Source organism: Delphinus delphis, chromosome 20 (assembly GCF_949987515.2).
Source record: "Delphinus delphis chromosome 20, mDelDel1.2, whole genome shotgun sequence".
NCBI lineage: Eukaryota > Metazoa > Chordata > Mammalia > Artiodactyla > Delphinidae > Delphinus > Delphinus delphis.
In genome coordinates this window covers 10359834-10385895 of record NC_082702.1, presented here as the reverse complement: position 1 = coordinate 10385895, position 26062 = coordinate 10359834, and the positions used below count along the sequence as shown (strand labels likewise).

The window sequence follows — 26062 nt, the reverse complement described above, 5'->3', positions numbered from 1 at the left end:
CACATAACGGGTTAGAAATCTCCCGTGGCACTGTGGGAAGGGCTAGCACTTCCGGCGTTCGGTGTGCGACTCCGGACTAGGGGGCCGCCCCTCTGCCGCGGTGCCTGGTGGGACGCGAGGCCTGACCTTGCTGCCTAGCAGCCTCTGCCGCGCAACCCACCTTTATCCGTGTCCCTTGACCCTGGCACATTAGCCAATGAACACAAAACGTTGATTACGTCACCAGGGTCCGACCCCTGTACATGCTGGAGCCAATCAGGATGCTTCAAGGGCAAAGGCCGACCAATTATCATGGCAACTTCGCTGAGGGGCGGAGTCGAAAGGGGGCGCCTTCTGGAATGGGGCTGAGGCGATTCGCCAATGGGCGTTGCAAAGTGTGCAGCACAGACCAATGGCGGGCGAGCACCGGAACCCGCGGCATCTAGAGCCAATCGGTGTGGGCTCCCCAAGCCAATGGGAAGGGGGGGAGGTGTGCTTTGACCTGTCTGCGAGTGGGAACCAACAGAAAAGGACGTTCCAAAGAGGTGGGTGGGACTTTCATCCATGACTCCAATAGTAAGGCCAGACACTGAAGCTGGTGGGCGGACACCAGGGCCCGGTAAACCAATGGGCTAGGCGGGGCGGGGCGACGGTGGTGGCGGCGGCGGCGGCGGCGGCAGCGGGTTCGGTTGCGCGTGGCGCACGGGGTGGGAGCGGAGCACACCGGGGGGAGACGCTGCCGCGCGTGAAAACGGGGCTCCGAGCAGAGGGGTGTTCGCTGGCGCTGGGCCTGGAGCCTGCGGGCCTTGACCTCTGCCCTCTGACCTTTCCCTTTGCAGGCGACCATGGGGAACGTGTTGGCTGCTAGCTCGCCGCCCGCAGGGCCGCCGCCGCCGCCTGCGCCTCCCCTCGTGGGACTGCCACCGCCTCCGCCCTCTCCTCCGGGCTTCACGCTGCCGCCGATCGGGGGCGGCCTGGGTGCTGGAGCTGGCGCAGGTCGAGGTTCCGAACGGACGCCGGGGACTGCGGCCGCCAGCGCTGGAGGGACCGGGGATGATAGGGCCTGCGGCTGCCTGCCCAACCCGGGCACGTTCGAGGAGTGCCACCGGAAGTGCAAGGGTGAGGGGCTAGGGGCCCGGCGGGCTTGTGATGGCCCGGATATCGGGGGAAGGAGGAGCACACTGAGGACCTTGGGAATTGGCACGGACCGTTGGAATCATTTAACAGAGCGTTAGGAGTTGACATTGGGATCGAATGGTGGCACATTGAGCTTGGGGCTTAGAACGATGGGATCAAATGGTGGAACCTCAGGATAGAATGCCGGAGCAGTAGAGAAAGCCTTAGGGACCTCAGGAGCCCCAGGAATCAGCCAAGCCAGACTCTTGTGATTGGGAGGGAAACTGTGGCCCAAGGTCACAGTGTCAGCAAAGGGCCAGTGGAGGTGGGACCCAAAGCTTCTGAATCCTGGCTTGGAGTAATTGTGATAACAAAAGTGGTGGCAGCAGCTTACTGAGCACCGTCCTGGCATTCAGTATGTGTTAACTCATTAAATCCTTGCAATATTTCTACGTGGTGAGCATCTTCAACTTACAGATGATAAGTTTGACATAGATAAGGTAACTTGCCTAAGGTCACACAGGTAGTAGGTGGTGGCCCTGGAATTTGGATGCAGGCAAAGGCCTTGGTTCTGGGCCCATCCACTAGGCTATTTACTGGTTGGGATCCCTGGAGAAGGGAAAGCGGGGACGGTACGGAAGGAAGGGATGAGAAGTGTGTGTGTGTGTGTGTGTGTGTGTGTGTGTGTGTGTTGGAGTGTGACAGCACTTCTCTCTCCTTTAGAGCTGTTTCCTATTCAGATGGAAGGTGTCAAGCTCACAGTCAACAAAGGGTTGAGTAATCATTTCCAGGTGAGCCTTCCTGGTCCCGTTATCCTCCAGAGGTCATCCCGGCCATCCCCCTGCATCTGCACGTACAACCCTTTTACTCCTCTCTAAAGGTCTGGGCTCCTTGGTACTTGGAAAGACTCAGAGACTCAGTGCCGGGCTGATCACACAATAGCGGCCAGTGGTAGGGTTTAGGGACCCAGAATCCAGAGATACACCATCCCCCCTCAGCCAGCATCCAGGCAGGAATGAAGTACCAGGTGTGTAGCCCCAGCCCCAGCCCCAGCACATCCCTTCTCTGAGTCTCTAATCCAGTCAGGCCACACCTCCCAGTCTTCATCCCCTGTCCAGCCTAGAGATGCCCTGATGGGGAAGCCAGATTGGCAAGTATCTCCCATCCCAGGCAGGAGAGGAGCTGTCCTGGGAGTGGGCTCGACTGGGTTCCTTAAGGGGTGGCCCACAGACTCGTCACCACAGCCCTCCCTCTTCTCCCAGGTGAACCACACAGTAGCCCTCAGCACAATCGGGGAGTCCAACTACCACTTCGGGGTCACGTACGTGGGCACAAAGCAGCTGAGTCCAACAGAGGTGAGGTTCCTTTTGCCATTCATTTACTGTATCTTCTAACAATGCAGCCAGTCAGGTGAAGAAGGCCTTGTCAGTAGGAGGCCAGGACTGCTGAGAGTGTTGGGAGGTGGAGACTGTCTCTCCAAGGTGCATCGGAACCTGGGTCATCCCTTCATCCTGACGCCCACGTCTCTGCCCAGCCCTGTGCTGGTTGAGTCTGGGGACACCAAGGTCACCAGACAGTGATGACCCAGAGTGGGCAGGGCTGAGCTGTAGGTCTTGCAGGGCTTTGAAGGCCAAGCTAGGCATTTGAACTTTCGCTAGGGGGCGCAGGAGAGCCACAGAAAGATTTAAGTGAGGGAAAGACGTGATCAGATGAATGCTTTGGAGGTAGATAGCATTTCTCAGGCTGTCTGCCAAGGCTAGGTTAGGGGAGTGAAGGCAAAACCGGAGACCCGGAAGGAGGCTTGGGCAGGACACAGAGTTGCGGGACTAAATTAGGTCTTTGATTATATTAATGATTTCCATAATGATTTCCAATAAATTCATTTATTCAACAAACCTTCATTGTAACTCCCATTCTGTGCCCAGCCCTGTGCTGGGTGGTGCTGGGGACATAGCAGTGACTGAAACAGCCATGGGGCTCACAGCCTACTGGAGAAAGGGAGCAGCCTGTCCTCAGAGAGTAACAGTCCAGGGAGAGTGGGACTGAAATGGGGGAACCCAAAGGTTGTGTGAGCCCAGAGGGGAGCCTAACTCAGCCAAGGTGGTCTTGGAGGGCTTCCTGGAGGAGAGAACCTCATTCTGAGGCTTTCTAATCCTAGGCTTCTCACCGAGGCCCATCACGCATATACTTCTATGATGCTAGACCTCTAACCCTGCCCTCTGCCCCACAGGCCTTCCCCGTGCTGGTGGGTGACATGGACAATAGTGGCAGCCTCAATGCTCAGATCATTCACCAGCTGGGCCCCGGCCTCAGGTCCAAGATGGCCATCCAGGTGAGTGGGGGTCGAGTCGGCTGCTCCCCCAGCCACCCTGAGCACCAGGCTGCCCTTGGCATTGAATCCAAGAACCCAACGCACAGTGAGGCCAAACGGACCAAAGCATCAGAGTTTGGTGCAGAGAAAGGTTTATCGTAAGGACCAAGCGAGGGATACAGGTGGCTTGTGCTCTGAAGACCCAAACTCCCCCATAGTTTACATGGAAGAGTTTTTAAAGACAAATTCGGGGGGGGGGGGTGGGGAGAGGGCTGCAGGACGTTTGACTTTGTTCTGGTTGGTTGATGGTGAGGTAACAGGGTGGAATGCCAGGAATCTTTTGCTCCGCCTGAAGTTACCATCCTCCACCTGGGTGGGGGGCCTTTTATATCCCTGAGAAAGAGCTAGGATTCCGCCTTATCGAGGCACTATTGTTTGACTATTATTTGATTGCTTTTCCTTTGTTTCTGCTTTCCCTTCCTTCCCTGATTAGAAAAGGTTTGGATTTGCCCTAGGGGAAGGTCTAGGAGACTGAAGCCTTTTCTCTACAAACAAGAAATGGGGGTTGAGTATGGGGACTAAAAGGCTTTTTGTACCTGGGAGGGCCCCATGGGGTCCTCCTCGCTTTCACCCTCACATTTGCCCCTCCCCTCCACAGACCCAGCAGTCAAAGTTTGTGAACTGGCAGGTGGACGGGGAGTACCGGGGTTCCGACTTCACGGCGGCTGTCACCCTGGGGAACCCAGACGTCCTGGTGGGTTCAGGTAAGAGGCACGGGGCTTGGCGGGGGTCGGGTGGGGGGATCAAACCCCAGTCCCAGCTTTGCCAGCAAATCCATTTCTTTCGCTGGCCCTCTTCTACCATCCAAGAAACAGTCACGGGCAGGTGTGACTTCAGAACACAGAACATCAAGCCCGTAGCATTGTTGGGGAGAAAGCAGGTTCAAGTCCCAGCTCTGCCACTGGCTTAACTGCGATTGTGGGAGCTTCCATCACCCTCGTGGGCTTCAGTTTCCTCATTTGTAAAATTGGGTTGCCTCACAGGGTTGTTGAGTGGGTCATGTGTGGAGAGCTTCGAATGGGGTCAGGCATGTGATGGGTCCCAAGGAAATGAGCTGTTCTTGTTACTACTCGTGGGGCTCTGGGGTTGCTCGGGGGCAGGCAGAGTCTACGTGCAGCTGAGGGGAGGCAAGTAAGTCTGAGATGGAGTTGGAGGAGGAACATTGCTGCTTAGGTTGGCTGGGGGCAGGCACCAGCTGACTAATGTCTGGACTTCTGATCTCTTCAGTTTGCTTCCCCCTTTTTTATTTTTGTCTCTGAGTGTCTGCTTTTGATTTCCCTATATTTGTTGAGTGAGTTTATCAATCACGTACTCTATGTCTTCCGCGTCCAGAGGATATGGTGGTGAACAAAGGAAAATTAGGTCTGTTCTCTGGGAGCTTCCATTCTAGTGACATAAGTAAAGCAGATGGGTGATGGAGCTGTGTGGTAAAATTACGGCCTCGGGAGGGGTGGGCAGCATCTTGAGAGAAGGCCTCGTTGCATAGGTGATAACTGAAAACGAAGACTGAAGGATGTGAGGGAAGGTGCCAAGCAAATATATGGGAAAAGAGCTTTTCAGCCGGAAGGAACAGCAAGTGCAAAGGCCCTGAGGTAGGACCCTTCACTGGAACATCAAGGAGGACTGGGGCTATAATGAATGAGGAAGGAGGGCAAGTGGTAGAAGAAGTCAGAGGCTAACAGGGCCAAGTCACTTAAGGCTTTGTAGAGCTTTGGCCTTTACTCAGATTGAGTCTGGGGCCACTGGAGAGGGATAGGATCGGACTTAGCTTCTAACAGGACCACTTGTGTTGACGTGTGGAGAACAGACTACAAGGGCTTCCAGCCTGGTGGCAGCAGAGGGGGTGAGAAGTAGTCCGGGATCTGGATGTACTTTGAAGGTGGAGCGATGGGATTTGCTGCTGGGTTGGGTGTGGGAGATAGAGGGAGGTCCGAGATGAGCGGTCAGCCTTTTTTGTCTTGAGCAACTAGAAGGGTGGAGGTGGTGATTCCGGATTCTTGTGTCTGCTGTTGGCCCTGTCAGGAAGAGCAGGCTCTTGGGCAGTGCGTGCTGAGCAAAGGTGTGTGAAGGTGGGAAGCCAGGATACCTGTATGCCCAGCACCTGGAGCGCTGCTGGGAACAGAGTAGGCGCTCAGAAAATACTGAGCAAAGGAGTGAGCGGTGGTCACAGCAGGTCCTGTTTTTCACCTCCTGCCTTTCATCAGGTCCTAAGCATACTGTGCGTACCCGGTCCTTCATTCAGTCCCTCGAGGCACTAGGGATGGAGCAGTGAGCAAATGGTTCGTGGAATCCTCTCAACAGCCTTGCGGGGTAGCGCTGCCGTCATCCCCGTCTGATTGAGGCCCAGAGAGGGCAAGTAACTTCCCAAGGAGACACAGCAAGGCTGCCTCCAGAGTCCATGCTCCTCTCTAGGGCACAGGGCCCCCGTCCCCTCAAACACTCACCGGCATCAGCCTTTCGTGTTCCTCAACACTGGCCTCTAGGTCCCTCCTCCCTGGAGCCCAAGGCAGTGACACTCTCGTCTCTTAGTTCCTACAGGTGTCCCTTCCTCCCTTCAGGGACTGATCAAAACTTCTGGTCCCAGGTCAGGCTGAGCACATGAGTAACTGACCACTGACAGCTGGGCGCTCCATCCGCTCTGAGCCTCAGTTTCCTCATCCATCTCATGGGCACAATTGCAGGGAGGTCACCTTGCTGAAGGAGTCAGTGGGAGAAGCTGTCAGCCCCAAGTGCGGGGCCTGACACGCCTAGTTAGGGTTCGCTCTGGGTTGGATCTCCATGCCACCCCACATGGGCAGGCGGATCAGGGTTCTCACAGATGAGGAGAGCAAGGCCCAGGGTGAAATCAGCCCCCCAGGATCACAGCTAGGAAGCAGAGGAGCTGGAGTTTGAATCACGGCCTAGGCCTAACTGAGGAGCCACTGGTCGTACGTGGTCCCCAGCCGTGGCCTCGGCCCCTCGTCTGGAGCCTCTGCTTCATTCTGAGCACCTAGCATGTGCCCACCTTGGGCGGGGCGTTGCTGGGACACACGCATGTGCGCGCGCACGCACACACACCGCCCTTCCCTGTCCTCACCGGGCTCTTAGGCCGGTGGGGGAGACATTTGCCTCTCAACAAACAAGCACACGGTGACTGCATTACTGTTGGGAGAAATCCTACGCTGGGAAGGTCCAGGTTGCCGTGAGAGCTTATAACGGAGGTCCCATCTCTCCTGGAGTGACAGGGGCAGTGTCTAGACCGAGGCAGGGGAAGAGGAGGGCACCGCTCCCAGAAGAGGGCTCTGCATGGACAGAGCCCCAAGGAGCGCGGTGAGGGGAGGGTGGGAAGCCGTTCTTTTGGGCCGAGGTGAAGAACCACCTTCCCTTCGGTGCTTGCCTCCCCGCCACAGCATCTGCCCTGGGGGCCTGCCCTTCCTGCCCGAGGTGACTTTCCGCAGGGATCCAGATGTGGCCCCAGCCCTGCAGGTTTCGGGAAACCATGCTCCTTTCCCAGGTCTGCGCTCTGCCCCTTGCCCAAGGCCTCTTCTTTGCTCACAGACCTCTGACTCACTTTCTTTCCTTCTCATGGGGTTTTGAACTCAACAGGTTCTTCATGGCCACTCCAGACATTGCAGAATGGCCCCTGGTTGAGAGCCACTGGCTTTCACAAAGCCCCTGCCTTGGGGAGCTCCCGGGGGAGCTGGGTGTGGACACAAGTGGGAGGAAAAAACAGAGCAACTTAAGGAGAGAGATGCAGGAAGGGCTGGGATGTTCAAGAAAAAGGCCTGTGTGGAGATAAGCGCTGCACAGTGAGTTGTGAAGCTCTCGGAGGAAGCCTGTTTCAAAGCTGGGGACGAGCCACGTGGGGCCTTGCACCTGTGCCCTGAGGAGCTGGGGTCTCCTTGGCACTGGGGAGCCATAGCGGGTTCTGGAGCGGGGAAGGGGGAGCAGAGCCAGGTGTGTGCTTTCACAAGATCCCTGTCTGCTGCATGCGAAGCTGCTTGGAGTGTGTGAGACTGGGGCAAGAGACCAGGGAGAGGGGTGGGGCTTGGGGAGCAGAGGGCGAGGCAGGCCCGGGAGATGGGGCGTGGGAGAGAAGTTCAGGGCCCGCGAGGCACTCAGTTCCAATCGTGGCCAGAGACTCTTGAGTTAAGTCCCCTTGTGATCTCTGGATGGTCACTTTTCCCTCTGTGGGCCTGAGGTCTCTCTTCTACTGAAGGAGTGGCTGCTCCTGGCCAGAGGTGCGCTGGTAATGGCTTAATAGCCGCCTCGAGGGGTAGGGCCAGGGGGTGGATCTGTGTCGTCTACTCATGGGGAGAAGCCAGCTCCAGCCCGCCCTGACCACAGCCTCCCCCAGGGCACCTCCAGAGCCCTGGCCAGCAGCCCTCAGCCTTGCTCAGCCCCCGTGGTGGCAACCCTCACCCAGGTGTGCCCGAAGATATGAGCAGCCTGATCCTGTCGTCCCGTCCTGCCCTGCTCCCAGAGCCGGTCCCTAGTCTGTGCCTCTGATCTCTGTCTGGGAAGCGTCTTCCCGTCTCCGGTTCACACCTCGTGCTCCTGTCCCCGAGGCTTCGTCCCACTCCCACCCCTGGCTCTGGGCTTTCCCTGTCCCTACCTTCCCTTCTGCTCTGGTCTCCCTCATTCTGGCTGGGGGTCCAACTCTAAGCTTATGTCGCCTGTCCTCACCTGCTCTGTCTTGTCAGGTTGGGAATCTTCAGTTCCTCCACCCCTCTCCATTTCTTTTCTTTTTTTCTTTCTTTTTTTTTTAATATTTATTTGGCTGCTTTGGGTCTTCGTGGTGGTGCACGGGACCTTTCGTTGCGGCACGCAGGCTTCTCTCTAGTTGCGGCTTGTGGCGCGCGGGCTCCAGAGTGCACGGGCTTAGTTGCCCCGCAGCATGTGGGATGTTAGTTCCCTGACCAAGGATCGAACTGGCATCCTCTGCATTGGAAGGCAGATTCTTAAGCACTGGACCACCAGGGAAGTCCCCATCTGTCTGTTTCTGATTGTTTCCCTGTCTCTACAGAGATGTCTCTTGTTTTCTTTTTCTCTGTCACCACTCCTTCTGCAACCCCCAATCACTCTCTCTTCCTCCCTGGTTTTTCCTCTCCACAGAGATTACATCTGTGGCGTCTCCTCTCCTGGGCTTTCAAAGACAGACGCGAATGAGTCCTTAGGCTCAAGGAATTCAGCCCAGTGGTGGAGTCATGGGTTAACAGACACTCAGGCGGCCTCAGTCAGAGCCATCCCTCCTGCCGAGGGACAGAGGTAGCAGGGCCCGTCCTCCTGACTGCCGGGTGCTGGCTGTGTGCCAGGCACTCCCTGTGCACCGCACCTGCATCCAGCCCTCTACTTCTTCTCACAACCTCATGGGGTGTCCCGTTCACAGCAAAGCGAGGCCAGTGGCCCGCGGTTACTCTACCAGCAAGTGGTAAGGCTGGGATTTGAACCCAGGCTGTCTGGCCCCCCGAGGTGTGCTCTTACCAGCCCTATCCTTCCTATTGCTCATGGCGGCATAGTGTCTCAGAGCCTGGGCTCAGGGCTCGGGGAGGCCTGGATTCTGCCCCTGATGCATCGTGTGACCATGTGGAAGTGACTTACCCCCTCAGCCTCTGTGGCTTCCTCTGTAAATGGAGACAAATCAATGCAGAGCAGATGAGGTCCCAGGGGGCCTGGGAGGCTGACCTCAGAGCCCTGCGAACTGCTTGAGCAAGGAGCCCGAGTTGGGGCTTCCCCGCTGGCGCAGTGGTTAAGAATCCGCCTGCCAATGCAGGGGACATGGGTTCGATCCCTGGTTCGGGAAGATCCCACATGCCGCGGAGCAACTAAGGCCGTGCACCACAACTACTGAGCCTGCGCTCTAGAGCCCGCAGGGCTTCCTGCGCTCTAGAGCCCGTGCATGGAAGCCCATGCACTGCAACGAAGAGTAGCCCCCGCTTGCTACAACTAGAGAAAGCCTGCGTGCAGCAACAAAGACCCAATGCAGCCAAAAATAAATAAATCAGTTAATTAATTAATTAATTTTAAAAAAGAGCCCGAGTGGGAGGCCTGAGGGAGCGGGAGTCCAGCTGGGCAGAAACTAACCACCGAGCCCAGAAGTAATACGTTCCCATCTCACCTGCAGGAATCCTCGTGGCCCACTACCTCCAGAGCATCACGCCGTGTCTGGCCCTGGGCGGAGAGCTGGTCTACCACCGGCGGCCTGGGGAGGAGGGCACTGTTATGTCACTAGCTGGGAAATACACATGTGAGCCTGGGGACCCTGGACTCCTGGGTCTGAGGGAGGAGGAGCCTGGGGCCCTGGACTCCTGGCTCTGAGGGAGATGGGGGAAAACCTGGGTTCCCAGATGCCGAGCCCCCTTGGTAACCTGCCCCACCCCCCACCCTGCTCTCTTACAGTGAACAACTGGTTGGCGACAGTCACGTTGGGTCAGGCGGGCATGCATGCAACATACTACCACAAAGCCAGTGACCAGGTGAGCTGGTCCAGGGACTGGCCGCGTGGCACACGTGCTGGGTGTGGGGTGCCCGGGGCTGGCATGCCTGAGAGTTCAGCCTGGGAGGCTGACCCGTGTGTGTCGCCCTGGCCCCCCCAGCTGCAGGTGGGCGTGGAGTTCGAGGCCAGCACCAGGATGCAGGACACAAGTGTCTCCTTCGGGTACCAGCTGGATCTGCCCAAGGCCAACCTCCTCTTCAAAGGTACAGGCCTCCATTTCCCTGTGTGGGAAACAGGCAAGAGGTGGCTCTGAGTGGGTATACCGGCCGGGGAGATGGTAGAGGGCAGTGTGCCGGGCCCCCAGGTTGCCCAGGAACGCTAGTTGAGAGGGTGGATGGGTGCCTGGGCCCTGAGCTTTGCACCTCCACCCCCCGAGTGGCCCTCTCCCAGTCTGCGCACACGCCCTCGCTTTTCTTTTTCTCATGAGTGGAAGGCAACTTGGAGCACAGCCGGCCGACCCCACAGTCTCACGTGAGGGAGGCTGCCCAGTCACAGCCAGATCCGGAACCTTCCCCGAGGCCGACCGACTCTAGTCTTAAGTTTCCTCTTGGGCCTCAGTGGCTCTCAGGTTTGGGGTGTGTGGAGAGAGCCCTGGAAGGGCCGCTTCAGTGGGCCTGGGTCAGGGTTTCCGAAGGCAGCCAGGAGGGCCAGGGATTGGGTTTGGGGGTTTTTATTGTTGTCGGGTTTTGTGTTTTTTTTGCTTCCGAAGCCCGCCTTCCCTGCCCACCTCTCGAGCCCTTGCTCTGCAGGCAGCCGGGGCCAGAGGCTGGGTTTGGGTTCAGTGAGTTCTCAGGCTCCACCCTGTGGGGACCGCACCGGGTACTTGCACACCTGTCAGGTCCTGGGGCACAGGCCCTGGAGGAGATTTCAGTCTTTCTCACTTCTTTTAAAAAAACTTTTATTGGAGTATAGTTGATTTACAATGTTGTGTTTCTGCTGTACAGCAAAGTCAATCAGCCATATGTATATATATCTCCACTTTTAGACTTTTTTCCCATATAGGCCATTACAGAGTATTGAGTAGAGTTAGAGATTTCAGTCTTTCCTTCAGCAGATGCTCAGCACCTGCTCTGTGCCCGGCCTTGTGCCGAGGATGCTGGGGACACAGCAGTGACCAGGCCCCTTCTCCCACCTCCACCCCCCAAGCCCCGGGGCTCACAGTGGGAGGGACAGACCCATCCCCAGAGAGCAGCGACCTGGTGTGTGGACAGGACTGGGATGACGGGGCCCATGGGGTGGCGGAGGGCTTCCCGGAGGGAAGGGGTCACTGAGCTCAGAGCTGAAGTACTTGGAGGGCGTGAAGAGGTTTCAGGTGGCGGGGACAGCACGGTCCGTGGTCTGGCCGGTGGTATCTGAGGTGGGCCGGAGGGCAGCTCGCGGGGATGGGGCGAGAAGCCAGCGCAAGGCTCTAAGCTCGGTTGTTCACCCATAGGTTCCGTGGACAGCAACTGGATCGTGGGCGCCACGCTGGAGAAGAAGCTCCCACCCCTGCCCCTGACGCTGGCCCTCGGGGCCTTCCTGAATCACCGGAAGAACAAGTTCCAGTGCGGCTTTGGCCTCACCATCGGCTGAGCCCCTCCTGGCCCCGGCCTTCCACGCCCTTCCTCCTTCAGATCCCACCTCCCCCTCCCCCTGCCACGGAGGGGAGACCTGAGCCCCCCTCCCCCTCCCTTCCCTCCTCCTCGGGGGTCAGGGGGGCAGCGGAAAGGAGGGGACCCATCACCCCCGCAGCTGGCGGGGGGCTCCTGGAACCACAGGCACGTCAGGATTCGGAGTACCAGGGGCGGCGTGCCCGGTGGGCCTGGGGTCCAGGAAGGGATTCTGGAATCTAGGGGCGCCCGGGATTCTGAGCACCAGGGGCAGAGGCGGCCAGACAACCTCAGGGAGGTGTTGGGGTGTCCCCGTGCCCCAGAGGGCCCTAGGCCTAGCCCCCAGGGGGCAGCAAGAAGAGGCGCTTCCCCATCCCCAGTCACTCCACCCTGCCCGCTTTCCCATCCACCCTTCGGTATAAATCATGTTTATAAGTTATGGAAGAACTGGGACATTTTACAAAAAAAAAAAAAACCTACAAAAAATATACATGGAAAAAAAAAGAAATGGCAGGCGTCTGTTTTCCTCCACGTGTCTGTGGTCCATTTGGCGTGTTCATTTGGTCTGACCTCCCACAGTGACTAGCAGGGGCCAAGGGAATCGAGCGGAGTCCCTGGCCAGAGCCCAGACCAGAGAGGGGAGGGGCCTGGCCGAGGATCACACAGCCTCCCTGTGACCTTCCCTACAGGGGCATCACAGGCCTTCCCTCACATGGTCTTGTGGTCTTGGCCTGGCCAGCATGGCTGCAGAGGACTTTGTCCCTGTGAACTGAAGCAACAGGGGTGAGGCTGTCTCTGGGTGCAGGGGTGGGGGCGGCGAGCTGGGACTCCGGGGTCTTTCCAGGTTCCCCGGGGTCTTTCCAGGTTCCCAAAGGGGCAGGGCACGAAGGGGTGTGAGGACTTTCTGATAGGAAGGTCAGAGCTTCCGAGAAGCTTCAGGAAGCATTCAAGCACCGGATGGAGAGAGTTCAGAGTCGGTCACTCCTGCTCCTGGCAGACCCACATCCTGAGCCCTCGCCAGACAGAGGAGCCGAAACCCCGCCTCTCACACTGGGGAGGGAGGCTGCCGACCTGACCCGTGATGAGCTGTCAGGGCCCAGAGACCACCCCACCGGCTCCCTGCCAGCGCCAGCTGAGCCCCAAACAACAGGCCTGGGCCTGGCTGGCACTGGGGCTCCCTTCCTGGGATCAGGCATCCAGCCTCCCCTGACCCCATGGCATCCAATGTTCCCACCCCTCAAAGGACCAGGAGTGAATCCCAGCTCCTCCAGTTCATCCAGTGTGGCTTTACCATCCACCTCAATCCTGAATCTTGTCTCAGTTGTCTCCCATCTGTGTAACAGCTGGCGTTCATGTCACAGAGGTGCTAAGGAGGGAGGGGACAGTAAGGGCCCACTGTGGCGCATCACAGAAGCTAACTCCAACTCAGGGCCTGCTGTTTGCGAGGAACTGCTCAGTACTTCCTACATATAGTAGTAGCCTGTTGCTTCGCCGAACGACGGTGTTAGGTGCAACTGTTTTCCCGGTTTTGTGGACCAAGAAACTGGATGTTCAGAGAGGCTAGGTCATTTGCTCAAGGTCACACAGATGGCAACCGGCAGAGCCTGGATTCAGGCCCGGACAGTTCGGTTCCGGAGTCCACAGTCCTAACCAGGCAACACAACACGAATGCTTCAAGCCCTGCGGAAGTTACAACACGCACCGATTCCTGGAATCCACGATGCTTGTGTTGGGGAGAAATGCTGGATTTCCAAGTCACAAATGGGGAAGGGGACTCAGAGAGGCATTCACCCGTGCCCCAGGTCACAGCCCAAGAGGGAGCTAGGCTTAAAACCCAGGTTTCACTCTCAAAGCCTGGGCTGTTACCAGATGCCTTACACTGTCCCCAGAACTCCCATGCCATTTCTGTCTGGGCCTCCAGCTCCTTTCTCCCCCAACCCAGAAATCCCAGACCGCAGCCCCGCTTCTTCCTCGGACCCAGGATTTTGGGCCCCCAGCCCTTTCCTCAAATTCTATTCATCCATCCGCTGGAAAAGAGAGGAACAGGGAATGGGTGTTCCGGGCAGCCGCCTGCTTCCCCTTCCATGCCCAGCACCCTGCCCCCAACTCACCCACCCACCAGAATGGAGGAAGGCGCCTGAGTTACTGGGTGAGATGTCATCTCTTTTCACGGAGGCTGGGAGTGGGAGCTGCTAGCCTCCAAGCCCCACCCCCCTCCGCCTCCCTGCTGTGTGTGGAGGGGGAGGAGAGCCCACCTCGTGACCTGACAGGGGCTGGCCCAGCTTGCCCTAGATCTGGAGGAGTGGGCGGGGCAGGGGGAGCCCTATAACTGGACGAACCTGGGATCCCTGACTCCTACTCAGCCCCGGAGGAAGCGAAGGACACCATTCCCCGGGAACGGGTGAGAAGCAGAGCTGGGGGCGCAAAGTCCAGCTCAGGGCTTCTGTGGGGGATGGGCTGGGGGTGCACGGGGTGGGGGGAGGAGGAGGTGGCGGTCCTACGCCCGGGCCAGGACAGAAGCAGGAGCAGGGGATGAGGCCAGAGGCAGGGGACTGGACCTAGAAGAAGGGGGGGCAGCAGGGGCATCCCGTCTGGACTGGAAGGTGGGGTCAGGGGAGCAGCTGGACCTGTAGGAAAACCAGACGAGCCATAGCAAGAGCCCACCAATTGTCACTGTCGTTTATTGAGCACCTACTGAGTGCCCCCATCATCCTAAGATCTCCGTTCGTGGGAGGCGCAGGGGTGGCGGCGACCCGGGGTGTCGGCAGGGTAGCTAGAGCGTCGGTTGAAGGACTTTTGAATGAGGATTAAATTAGCGAATATGTGGAAGATACCGTTTAGCTGTGAAGTTGGAGCTTAGAATGTGAAGGTACGATGAGGAATGCGAGGTTGGAACTTAGAAAGTCCAGTTGGGGCTCACAGGGAACTCCGGGGTGGAGGGGAGGGTGGGGTGAGTGGAATTTGAACCCTGGGAGAGAGGGATAGAATTTTTGGCAGCGACCGCCTGAGGATGGGGAGATAGGAGAAGACAATGGGAATTAAATAGACAATGAAGGGGCCGGGCCGCTTCGTAACTATTTGTGATTGGATTAGCTATGGGGTGCAAGGCTTTGAGGGCCGAGACCTGATGGGGCGGGGCTCTGAGTGGGAGGAGTCCCCACTGCTGTTGAGTGACAATGTCTCCCTCCCCCAGGTTGGCCAATCGCAAGCCAGAAAATGAAGGTTCTGTGGGTCGCCTTGGTGATCACGCTCCTGGCAGGTATGGGGATGGGGTTTGCTTAGGTTCCTTGCCCCTCCCCCTCCCATCCTCAGCCGTACCCCTTGCCCTCTTCCCGTCCCTGGGTCCCCTCTTTTGCTGGTCTATCTCTCCAGGTCTGAGGTCTCTCCGACATTCATTCGTTCTGAGCAGCTGTTTTATTCGCTCTGAGCCTCAGCTTCCCCATCCTTAAAATGAGAGTTGTAACAGTTTCTGATCCTTTGCTGTCGGGCAGGTAGTGAGCAGTAGTTAAGCGTCAGCTGTGATTAGTTTTATTCTCCATCACCCCAGCATGGCGGTGCATGGAACACACAATCAATGCTTGCCAAGTGATTAAAACAAGCTGGGTGTCCCTCCACCTCCTCCCTGCCCACCAGTGCTCTGATGAAGCCCACCAGCCTTTGTGGAGCACCCACTCTGTACCAGGTACTGTGTGCCTGGAGGGGACAGAGGAGGACATTGACTGCTGTGAACTTGCTCCGTGCAGGATGCCAGGCGGAAGTGGAGCCAGAGCCGGAGCCCGAGGTGCAGCTGGGGCGGGAGTGGCCCCGGTGGCAGGGCAGCCAGCCCTGGGAGCAGGCGCTGGGCCGCTTCTGGGATTACCTGCGCTGGGTGCAGACATTGTCTGACCAGGTGCAGGAGGAACTGCTCAGCACCCAGGTCATTCAGGAACTGACGTGAGTGCCCCTGCCTTGGCCCCTGACCCTCCTGGTAGGCAGTGCGTTCCAGACCCTCAGCTTCCAGTGGTCTGGGTTTCTTTCTGTCCCCATCACCAACTCTTGGTGGTCTGGATCTCTCTTCACTTCTTGCTTTCTTTCCCTTTTTAGCTCCTGGCTTTACCTCTCTGATTCTGTTTTTCGACCCTTCCTGTCTCTGGCGTGTTCCTCTCCGTCTCTAGCTCAGGATCCCTCTTCCGCTCTCTTCACGCCCATGCTCCCTCCTTCTCGCCCCTTAGGGTGCTGATGGACGAGACCATGAAGGAGGTAAAGGCCTATAGGGAGGAGCTGGAGGGGCAGCTGGGCCCCATAGCCCAGGAGACGCAGGCCCGTGTGTCCAAGGAGCTGCAGGCAGCGCAGGCCCGGCTGGCCTCTGACATGGAGGACGTGCGCAGTCGCGTGGCGCAGTACCGCAGCGAGGTGCAGGCCATGATGGGCCAGACCACCGACGAGCTGCGTGGCCGCCTGGCCTCCCACCTGCGCAAGCTGCGCAAACGGCTGCTCCGCGACGCCGAGGACCTGCAGAAGCGCCTGGTCGTGTACCGCGCGGGGGCGCTCGAGGGCTCAGAGCGCAGCGTGAGCGCCATCCGCGAGCGCCTTGGGCCCCTGGTGGAGCAGGGACGAGTGCGGGCCGCCACCGTGGGAACCCTGGCCAGCCAGACGCTGAGGGAGCGCGCCGAGGCCTGGCACCAGAAACTGCGCGGGCGGATGGAGGAGATGGGCACCCAGGCCCGGGACCACCTGGAGGAGATGCGCGAGCAGCTGGAGGAGGTGCGCGCCAAGGTGGAGGAGCAGGGCAGCCAGATGCGCCTGCAAGCGGAGGCCTTCCAGGCCCGCCTCAAGAGCTGGTTCGAGCCTCTGGTGGAAGACATGCAGCGCCAGTGGGCTGGGCTGGTGGAGAAAGTGCAGTTGGCTATGGCCACCAGCCCCACCTCTGCGCCCATCGAGAATAACTGAGTGCCCGCGCATCCCCCTGGGAGGCCCGCTCCTGCGCTGGCCCCACGTCCCCCCAGCCTACAGGAGACCCTGTCCCTGCCCCAGCTGTCCTCCCGGTGGGCCCTAGCTTAATAAAGTTTCATCAAGCTTCACGGCAGCTGCTGGGCGTCCGTGTGTGATTTCTCACAGCTCAAGCCTCAGTTTCTCGTTCCTTCCCCACACCGGCCGTGCAGCGCTCCGTCCTGCCCCCTCTGCCTGTGTGTGTCTGTTTCTTTGTCTCTTCGAAGTCTGTCTTTGCTTCCTTCTGCCCCTTTCTGAGTCTCCTTTTTTCTTCCATCTCTGCTCACTCTCTTCCCTGCCTCTCTTACCCTTCTGTCTCTGAGATGTGGTTCTGGAACCAATCCACCGGTGGGTTAAACCCTACAGTTGCCCCTGACTACTGTGGGCAAAAAAGCAACGCCTCTGAGGGATTTCCCTGGCGGTCCAGTGGTTAAGGGGATGCGGGTTCGATCCCTGGTCGGGGAACTAAGATCCCACATGCCCGTGGGGCAACTGAGCCCCATGGTCCACAGTGGGATCTCCCACGTGCAGCAACGAAGACCAGCCCAAAATAAAATGAATTCATTAATATTTTAAAAATTAAAAAGCAACCTTTCTGAGCCTCCAGGGGCCCAGCTTCACAATACCTGCTTCATAGCCTGTGACTCAAAAGACCTAAGATCGCTGTCATTAATTGTGAGCCATTTTCACTTTTTTTTTTCCCCCTCTCTCATTCTCCCTCCTGTCTAATCTAATTCGGCTTTCTTCCCTCTCCTGGGCTTTGTCTCCATCCCGCTGTCCCAGAGAGGCTTCGTTTTTCCAGCTTCCTCTTTTCCTCCACCTCTGTCTTTTCTCTCTCCCTCCTCCAGTTTCTCTTGCCCCTGGTCCTGCTTATTTCTTTTTTCCCTTCCTCATCCGGGTTTGTCCTCGCCACCATTTTGTTGCATTTGTCTTTCTCCCCTCATTCTTGTTCCTTGTCTCCTCCGGCTGGTTGGTTAGCCTCTGGTCTACCCTGACGAGCCTACCGGGTGCTGGGTTCAGGCTGCCGGGTTCGGGCTGCCGAGAGAGGCACACTCTGCGAGGGTCTGCAGCAGGCCCCTTGGCGTTTAGGGCTGGACAATCCACTTGGAAATTGACACACAGAGAAGCGTGGCTGGAGCCTGGAGATGCCGGGCGCTCTCCCCTCTCACGTCCTCAGTTCTCCGAGGAGCAGAACAAGGTTCCCATCACAGGGACGGGCCAGGACTTGTATCTCCCAGGCCGACTTCTGCCTGCTTTGGCTCCAACATACTCTGCACTCCGAGCCTCGCCCAAGCTGCCTCGCTTGCCCTTGTGGAATCAGCCCCCCCCCTCGCCCCCACCAGATGATTCACCCTTGGGGCCGAGGAAGGAGGGGAGGTTATCTGTGGGCTCAGAGGCAGGGGGCCTAGTCCCACCCAAGTTTCTGCTGACTCACTGTGCCCAGGACCTGGGGCCAAGTCCCCTGAACCTGTTTCCCAGATGTCAGTGAGGGCGGGGGCGTCAGCCATATCGCCCACTTGAAGATCTGAATCTTGAATTCGGTATGAAGCCGGCTAAGCGGAGAGGGTGTCCCGCCTCACTGCAGCAGCCCCCCACCCCGGTTAGTTTTGTGAAAGGAGGCTGGAACGGGATGCTGTGGGGTGGAGGCTGACCCCAGCAGGGATCCAGAGAGACAGCCTGAAGTCCAGGAAGGGGAGGGAGAAGATGACGGACAAAGAAGGGGAGGACACTTCGAGCCTCTCACTGAGCCGTTGAATGTTCTTGGCTACCCCCCAGTTGCCCCATCTGTAAACAGAAACTCCTACAGCTGACATGAGGATGAGACTGGCAAACTGAAGTTGGCGTTCTGGTCTCGTGGGGTGGGGTGAGGAGGAGAGGAGACATTTGGGGGATGTGTGGGGAACGCTGGGGGCTCACAGAGGAAGCAGATGTCTGGGAAGGCTGCTGAGGGGCCAACAGGGATTGGCAGCATGGAGCTGGCCGGAGGGCTGTTGCAATCCCGCCAGGGTGGTGTCTGTGCTTCCCTTTCACAACCATCCCCCTCACCCCAAGGCTGATACGTGCGTGTGGGGACACGAGGCCAGCCAACCTGGAGTCTGGGGCCAGGGCCACCCTCCCCCAGCGGCTAGGGTTCATTAGCAGTCAAAGGCAGCTGGGATGGGACTTCCCTGGTGGTGCAGTGGTTAACTAATCCGCCTGCCAATGCAGGGGACACGGGTTCGAGCCCTGGTCCGGGAAGATCCCACATGCTGCAGAGCAACTAAACCTGTGCACCACAACTACTGAGCCTGCGTGCCACAACTACTGAGCTTGCACTCTAGAGCCCGCGAGCCACAACTACTGAAGCCCGCGCGCCTAGAGCCAGTGCTCCACAACAAGAGAAGCCACCGCAATGAGAAGCCCGCGCACCACAACGAAGAGTAGCCCCTGCTCACCACAGCTAGAGAAAGCCTGTGTGCAGCAACGAAGACCCGATGCAGCCAAAAAAAAAAGGCAGCTGGTAGGAAGGGGGACGGCAGCCCTGAGGGATTGATGTGGTGGAAGGAAAGGGCGGTGGTGCTTGGTGTGCGGAGCGGCCAGAGAGGGTGCACAAGAGCAGATGGGGCGTTTACAGGGGCCCTGGAGGCTTGGACAGTGGGGAAGCAGAGAGAAGGGAGTTTCTGGTGGAGTGGTTGGAGGGGCACACATCGGGAGCCTGGCAGCTGAGATTTTGCACTTTTGACAGGTTGAAAAGACCTCTCAGGCTTCCCTTGTGGCTCAGTGGTAAAGAATACGCCTGCCAGTGCAGGGGCCATGGGTTCGAGCCCTGGTCCGGGAAGATCCCACATGCTGCGGAGCAACTAAGCCCGTGAGCCACAGCTACTGAGCCTGCGCTCTATAGCCCATGAGCCACAACTACTGAGCCCACACGCCACAACTACTGAAGTCCATGTGCCTAGAGCCCGTGCCCCACAAGAGAAGTCACCGCAGTGAGAAGCCCACACACTGCAACGAAGAGTAGACCCCACTCGCTGCAACTAGAGAAAGCCCACACACAGCAACGAAGACCCAAGGCAGCCAAAAATAAAAATTAAATTAAATTTAAAAAAAAGACCTCTGTCCAAAAGGGAGATTGGGGGAATAGAGACCCCAGAGAGCATCCAGGGAGGTTTGGGAGTCTCCCAGAGGCAGAAAGGTGGGGGAATAGAAGAGCTAGTATGAGAGTGACGTTGGAGGTGGCATGGGGTGGGCAGGAGTGTGGAGGCAGACTGTGTGACCCCAGATTCCCCTGAGCTGAAGAGGCCTGCTGAGAAGGGGGAGGGGACGGTAGAGGTGGCCTGGGGACACAGTGTGAATTGAGTTAGGGAGTTATTGAGGGTTACCAAGAGACACCCACTGAGGCTGGGAGAAAGGTATGAAGACCCATAAGGGAAGAGGGCACAGGGAGAGGGGAAGGCTGTCCCCTGAGTGGGGAAGGGACTCTGGCAGCTGGGGGTCCCCAACAGTCAGGGAAAGTTGGAGGTGCAGGTGCTGAAGAGCAAGACGCTTTGGGCCTAAGGCTTCAGCCCTGTGCCCCACCTGGTCCCCACCACCACGAGGGAGGGGTGAAGGAAGAGAGGTGGGTGGGCACAGGGAGGCACGTGGCCAGGTGAGGCTTAGGGTGAGGGAGATTAACTTGACCACCCCCCTACCCCCCACCCCCCGCCTCAAAAAGGTCCCGGGCCAGGCCACCCAAGCCGGCCTCAGTGCCCAGGAAGGAACATTCGGAGTGCCTCTCTGGCCCCACCCCACCACAAGGCTCCTTCTGTCCCTCCTGGTCGTGACGGTGGCTCTCTTTGTGGTTTTGGGAGGTTAAAGTGGGATGGGACACTGAGAGTTTGAGATTTGGAAGAGTGACGCTGTCATGGGCCTGGGGCACAGGCTTAGATGACCCTTGGGAACTCTGGGGCCCCTTCTGTGCCCTGGTTCCCATGTCATCCCCCAATTGCCCCCATCTCTACCCGCCCAGCTGAGTTTCAGCGTTCCCTAAAGGCTAGTCCAGTGGGTGGCAATCTGCCCAGGGGAGCCCTAGCAACCGATGACGTCTTCAGTCTTGCTCCTCCGGGATTGGCTGGCTTGCTTTTACGGCCTTGAAAGGGCGGGGGACCAGTCCGGTGCTGAGAGCAAGGCAATTCTCAGCATCTTGAGCCTGATCTGGGGGTTCTGGTACCCCTCGCCGCATTCTAACACCATGACCCCCAGAAACACATTCAAGGATCTCCTTTCCCATCCCTGGAATCTCATCCTAAAGGGCTTCCATTTTGAAAATTTTTGCACACTTGACCCTCTTTTGGGCACTCCCAGCCCCAGCCCAGGCGGCCCCAGGCCGCATCAGATTCCTTTCCATCATCAGAGGAGTAACGTGGTTGAGTCAAGTCGTGAAGACAACGCAGCGAGTTGCGTTGAGATATTTAACGCAACGAAATTGAGATATTCAAAAAACAAAACAAACAACAACAAATTGAGACTCACATACCATAATTGTCACCCTTTGAAGGTGTACAATTCGATGATTGTTGGTATATTTGCAAAGTTTGCAACCATCACCACTATCTAATTCCAGAACATTTCATCACCCAGAAAGGAAACCCCACACCCTTTAACCCTCACTCCCATCCCCTTCTCCCCAAGGCAGGGCAACCACTAATCAGCTTTCTGTCTCTATAGATTTCCCAATTCTGGACATTACATATGAATGGAATCATATAACATGTGGTCTTGGGGCTTCCCTGGTGGCGCAGTGGTTAAGAATCCGCCTGCCAGTGCAGGGGACACGGGTTCGATCCCTGGTCCGGGAAGATCCCACATGCCGTGGAGCAACTAAGCACGTGTGCCACAACTACTGAGGCTGCACGCCACAACTACTGAAGCCCACGCACTTAAAACCCACGCTCCACAACAACAGAAGCCACAGCAATGAGAAGCCCATGCACTGCAACGAAGAGTAGCCCCCGCTCACCGCAACTAGAGAAAGCCTGCGTGCAGCAAAGAAGACCCAACCGAGCCAAAAATAAATAAATAAATTTTTTAAAAAATTAGGTGAAACAAGTATGCTAAATCAGAAACAAAACAAAACCTAAACTAAATGTGGCAGTTTCACAAAACCCGTCTGAGGCAGATACTGTCACTGCTCCTACTTTACAAAGGAAGAAACTGAGGCACAGAAGGCTAAAGTCACTTGTCAGACATCCCAAAGCCCAAAGTGATTAGAGACGGGATTTGAACCCAGGTGGGGATCCTGGGGCCACATCCTGACTGATTTCCTCCCCTGCCGAATCACCCTGCCTATCATATGGGCTACAGCTATGCACACACACCTGGCCCCAGGCCCCACTGGCATTACGTCCAGCATATTAAAATGCACCCACGTCCCTTATTATATATAATTCCTATGAGGAGTCACACTGCTGTTGGCTAGTTAGTATGTGGGTATATTCTGTAGCAATTTCATTTTAAAAAATACTAACTTTTGGACTTCCCTGAAGGTTCAGTGGTTAAGGCTGGACCTTCCAACGCAGGGGGAGCGGGTTCGATCCCTGGTCGGGGAACTATAAGATCCCGCATGCCAAGCGGTGCAGCCAAAAAAAAAAAGTTCAAAATTGCTAACTTTTAACTTGGTCAATTTTTTTTTTTTTTTCACCTTGGAACCAATCAAATGATTTCCCAAGCATTTTCCTAAATTCCAAAACATCGCTCAGGTTAAAGACTCAAAAGACACACAGGGGGGCTTCCCTGGTGGCACAGTGGTTAAGAATCCGCCTGCTAATGCAGGGGACACGGGTTCGAGCCCTGGTCTGGGAAGATCCCACATGCCGTGGAGGAACTAAGCCCGTGAGCCACAACTACGGAGCCCGTGCGCCCCAACTACTGAAGCTTGCGTGCCTAGAGCCCGTGCTCCGCAATGAGAGGCCCGCGCACCACAACGAAGAGTAGACCCTCTTGCCGCAACTAGAGAAAGCCTGGGCACAGCAACAAAGACCCAACACAGCCCAGAATAAATAAAATAAACAAATTTATTTAAAAAACAAGGGGCTTCCCTGGTGGCACAGTGGTTGAGAGTCTGCCTGCCGATGCATGGGACACGGGTTCGTGCCCTGGTCCGGGAAGATCCCACATGCCGCGGAGCAACTAAGCCCATGCGGCACAACTACTGAGCCTGTGCTCTAGAGCCCATGCTCTGCAACAAGAGAAGCCACTGCAGTGAGAAGCCCACACACCACAATGAAGAGTAGCCCCCCATCACTGCAACTAGAGAAAGCCTGCGTGCAGCAACCGAGACCCAACGCAGCCATAAATAAATAAATTAATTAATTAATATTTTAAAAAAGGAATCACCTTGGGAGTTTTTAAAATTTTAAAAAAAACTGCTGTGTGTTATATGAAAGTTATTATGAGAGTAAATCCTAAGAGTTCTCATCACAAAAGTTTTTTTTGTATTTCTTTAATTTTGTATCTATACGAAATGATGGATGTTTAATAAACTTGTGATAATCATTTCATGATGTATGTAAGTCAAATCCTTATGGTGTCCCCTGCATTGGCAGGTGGATTCTTAACCACTGCGCCACCAGGGAAGCCCCAAGACCACATGTTATATGACTCTATTCATATGTAATGTCCAGAACTGGGTAATCTATAGAGACAGAAAGCTGATTAGTGGTTGCCCTGCCTTGGGGAGAAGCGGGTGGGAGTGAGGGTTAAAGGGTGTGGGGTTCCCTCTTGGGGTGATGAAATGTTCTGGAATTAGGTAGTGGTGATGGTTGCAGACTTTGCAAATATACCAACAATCATTGAATTGTACACCTTCAAAGGGTGACAATTATGGTATGTGAACATCTCAATTTTTTGTTGTTGTTTGGGTTTTTTTGAATATCTCAATTTTTAAAAAATGAATGGAGATCTTCCAGACAAAGGCAGAAAGAAGAGATAAATGAGGGGACAGAGCAACCTGTCTTCCACCCCCCGATTTCTCTGCCACAGCCCAGAGCAGCCAGGGAGGTGAGTGGTGAGGGATGCTGGAAGGGAGGTGGCTGCAGGGATTCAGGGGAGAGGGGATGGGGTCCAGACTGAAGCAGGGACCCTGGCGTGGAGAGAGTGATTTGGGAGTCTGGTGGTGCGACTGACGATCTTGTGGACACAGAGGTGCAGGCTCCGAGATGCTACCTGTCCCCAGACACACATGCTGGGGTCTCAAGGCCCACCGCTCCCAGCCCCCAGTCCCTCCTTGTGACCTCTCTGCCCCCACCTCCCAACTGCTGTTGTTTTTGAGCTGCCTCTGAGGTCCACCCCGAACGACCTTCAGCCCATTCCTGCCCTGGATAACAGATGGGCAAACACTGCAAGCAGCAAACAGCTCATGCTGACCTTGGAGCCAGGGCAGGGTCAGAGGCCTTTTCCCCCCTCCCCCGGGCCCACCCAACCCTGGCCCTGCTTCAACCTCTTTCTTGCCCTCTAGAATCGGGGTGGGGAGGTGAGGGCAGAGGTCGTTTCTGGCTTAGCTAGCCAGAAACGGCTAGCGAAGTATGAAAGGGCTGGGTTCAGATTCACCACTTGGTGGCTGGGGAGCCCCACCCCCACAGCCTCAGTTTCCTTATACGTAAAATGGGAATGAAAAAGATGCCCACTTCATAAGGTCTGACGTTTTCAGTGAATTCATGCGCTGAAGCCTTGCGGCGGCATCTGCTGTGTAGTGAGCGCGCGGGAAACACAAGCTTAATGAATAGCGGCTGGCGTTGGCAGCACGGCTCTGCTGCACGTCTCCTGTTGCTCGAGGCACTTTAGGTAAACGACCTGCTTTACTCTCCTGTGTAGGAACGTGACTCTGGTTCCTGGACGGAGAAACAGGCCCAGAGACATCAAGCAACATACACCAGGTCACACAGCAGGAAGGAGGTGGAGCCGGACTGTGAACCCAACACCATGCTGCTTCTCCTAACACCATGCAAAGTGGGTGTTTCCTTTTTCTTTTGTTATTATGGTAAAATACATAACATCAAGTTTACCATTTTAACCACTTTTAGGTGTACGGTTCAGTGACATTGACTACATTCACAATCTTGTGCAACCCTTACCACTGTCCATTTGCAGAATGTTTTCAGCATCCCAAACAGAAACTCCAGGAGATTTTATTTTGCTGATTAGTGTCAGTGAGGAACTCCAGGGAGCATTCGTTGAGCAACTACTGTGTGCTAGAGCCCACGCTGGGGCCATTGGAATGGACAGCATTCTTCTGGAAGCCTCTGGATTTGTCCTGTACAATCATCCAGGTTGTGGCCAAAGTTGTCAGATTCACCACATAAAAATATGGGATGTGGGACTTCCCTGGTAGTCTAGTGGTTAAGAATCCGCCTTCCAATGCAGAGGATGAGGGTTCGATCCCTGGTCGGGGAACTAAGATCCCACATGCTGCAGGGCAACTAAAAGCCCGCGTGCCGCCATGACAGATGCCGCGCGCCGCAACTAAAACCCAAGGCAGCCAAAAATAAATAAAAAAATAAATATTGAAAAAGTATATAGAATGCCTAGTTAGATTTGAATTTCAGATACACAACAAATAAATAAGAGTATAATTCCCAAATATTGCATGGGACATACTTAGACTAAAAAAAGATTCATGGGACTTCCCTGGCGGTCCAATGGTTAGGACTCTGTGCTTCCACTGCGGGGGCACAGGTTCAATCCCTGGTTGGGGAAATAAGATGCCCCATGCTGTGCATGCCCCCCCAATTTTTTAAAATAAATCAATTAATTAAAAAAGATTCATTATTTATCTGACATTCAAATATCACAGGGCGTCCTGTATTTTATCTGACAACCTTAGAGCAAGGAAGCCAGCCCATGGTTCCCTGGCTAAACTGTGCACCCCGGCTCATGGCTGGGTCCTCTGGGAGAAAAAGGCTCATTTTCTTTCTGGCTGGTGTTTGGCCCAAGCCTGATGTTGACAACCTCTCACTAATCTCTCCCTCACAGGGCCTCACCCAGCCTTCATGTGGACTCTGGGAGGTAGGCACTTACTACCATCCCCATTTTACAGATGAAAACACTGAGCCCAGAGAAGTGAATGTATTTGCCCTGGTCACGCAGTGAAGGTGTGTCTGGCCCTGTAGTCCAGTGGCCAACGGATCTCAGAGACAAAAGAAATAATGATAAACAGGTCTGATCTGTGAGCACTTGTGTTGCCAGACTCCACATTAAGAATTTCCCTTGAGGACTTCCCTGGTGGCGCAGTGGTTAAGAATCCACCTGCCAATGCAGGGGACACGGGTTCGATCCCTGGTCTGGGAAGATCCCACATGCTGCGGAGCAACGAAACCCGTGTGCCACAACTACCGAGCCCGTGTGCTACAACTACTGAAGCCTGCGCACCTAGAGCCCGTGCTCCACAACAAAAGAAGCGACCGCAATGAGAAGCCCGCGAACCACAACGAAGAGTAGCCCCTGCTCGCCGCAACTAGAGAAAGACTGCGTCAGCAACGAAAACCCAATGCAGCCAAAAAAAAAAAAAAAAGAATTTCCCTTGTTCTCACATCATTTAATTAACGTCCT

At 56.2% G+C, this 26062-nt stretch overlaps 2 protein-coding genes across 2 annotated transcripts; both read left to right on the top strand.

Moving 5' to 3' along the window:
* Window positions 1-644: 644 nt before the first annotated feature.
* TOMM40 (translocase of outer mitochondrial membrane 40) lies at window positions 645-12055 on the top strand. Its single transcript, XM_059998917.1, has 9 exons — window positions 645-1098; window positions 1819-1886; window positions 2358-2450; window positions 3326-3427; window positions 4065-4170; window positions 9570-9692; window positions 9845-9921; window positions 10042-10144; window positions 11374-12055. Exons 1-9 carry the CDS (start codon window positions 825-827, stop codon window positions 11511-11513), a joined length of 1086 nt encoding a protein of 361 aa, XP_059854900.1. The 5' UTR covers window positions 645-824; the 3' UTR covers window positions 11514-12055.
* Window positions 12056-13810: 1755 nt separating this feature from the next.
* Window positions 13811-16595, top strand: APOE (apolipoprotein E). Its single transcript, XM_060000836.1, has 4 exons — window positions 13811-13931; window positions 14724-14789; window positions 15274-15463; window positions 15742-16595. The coding sequence occupies exons 2-4, from the start codon at window positions 14747-14749 to the stop codon at window positions 16457-16459; spliced, it is 951 nt and encodes a 316-aa protein (XP_059856819.1). The 5' UTR covers window positions 13811-13931; window positions 14724-14746; the 3' UTR covers window positions 16460-16595.
* Window positions 16596-26062: the final 9467 nt, after the last annotated feature.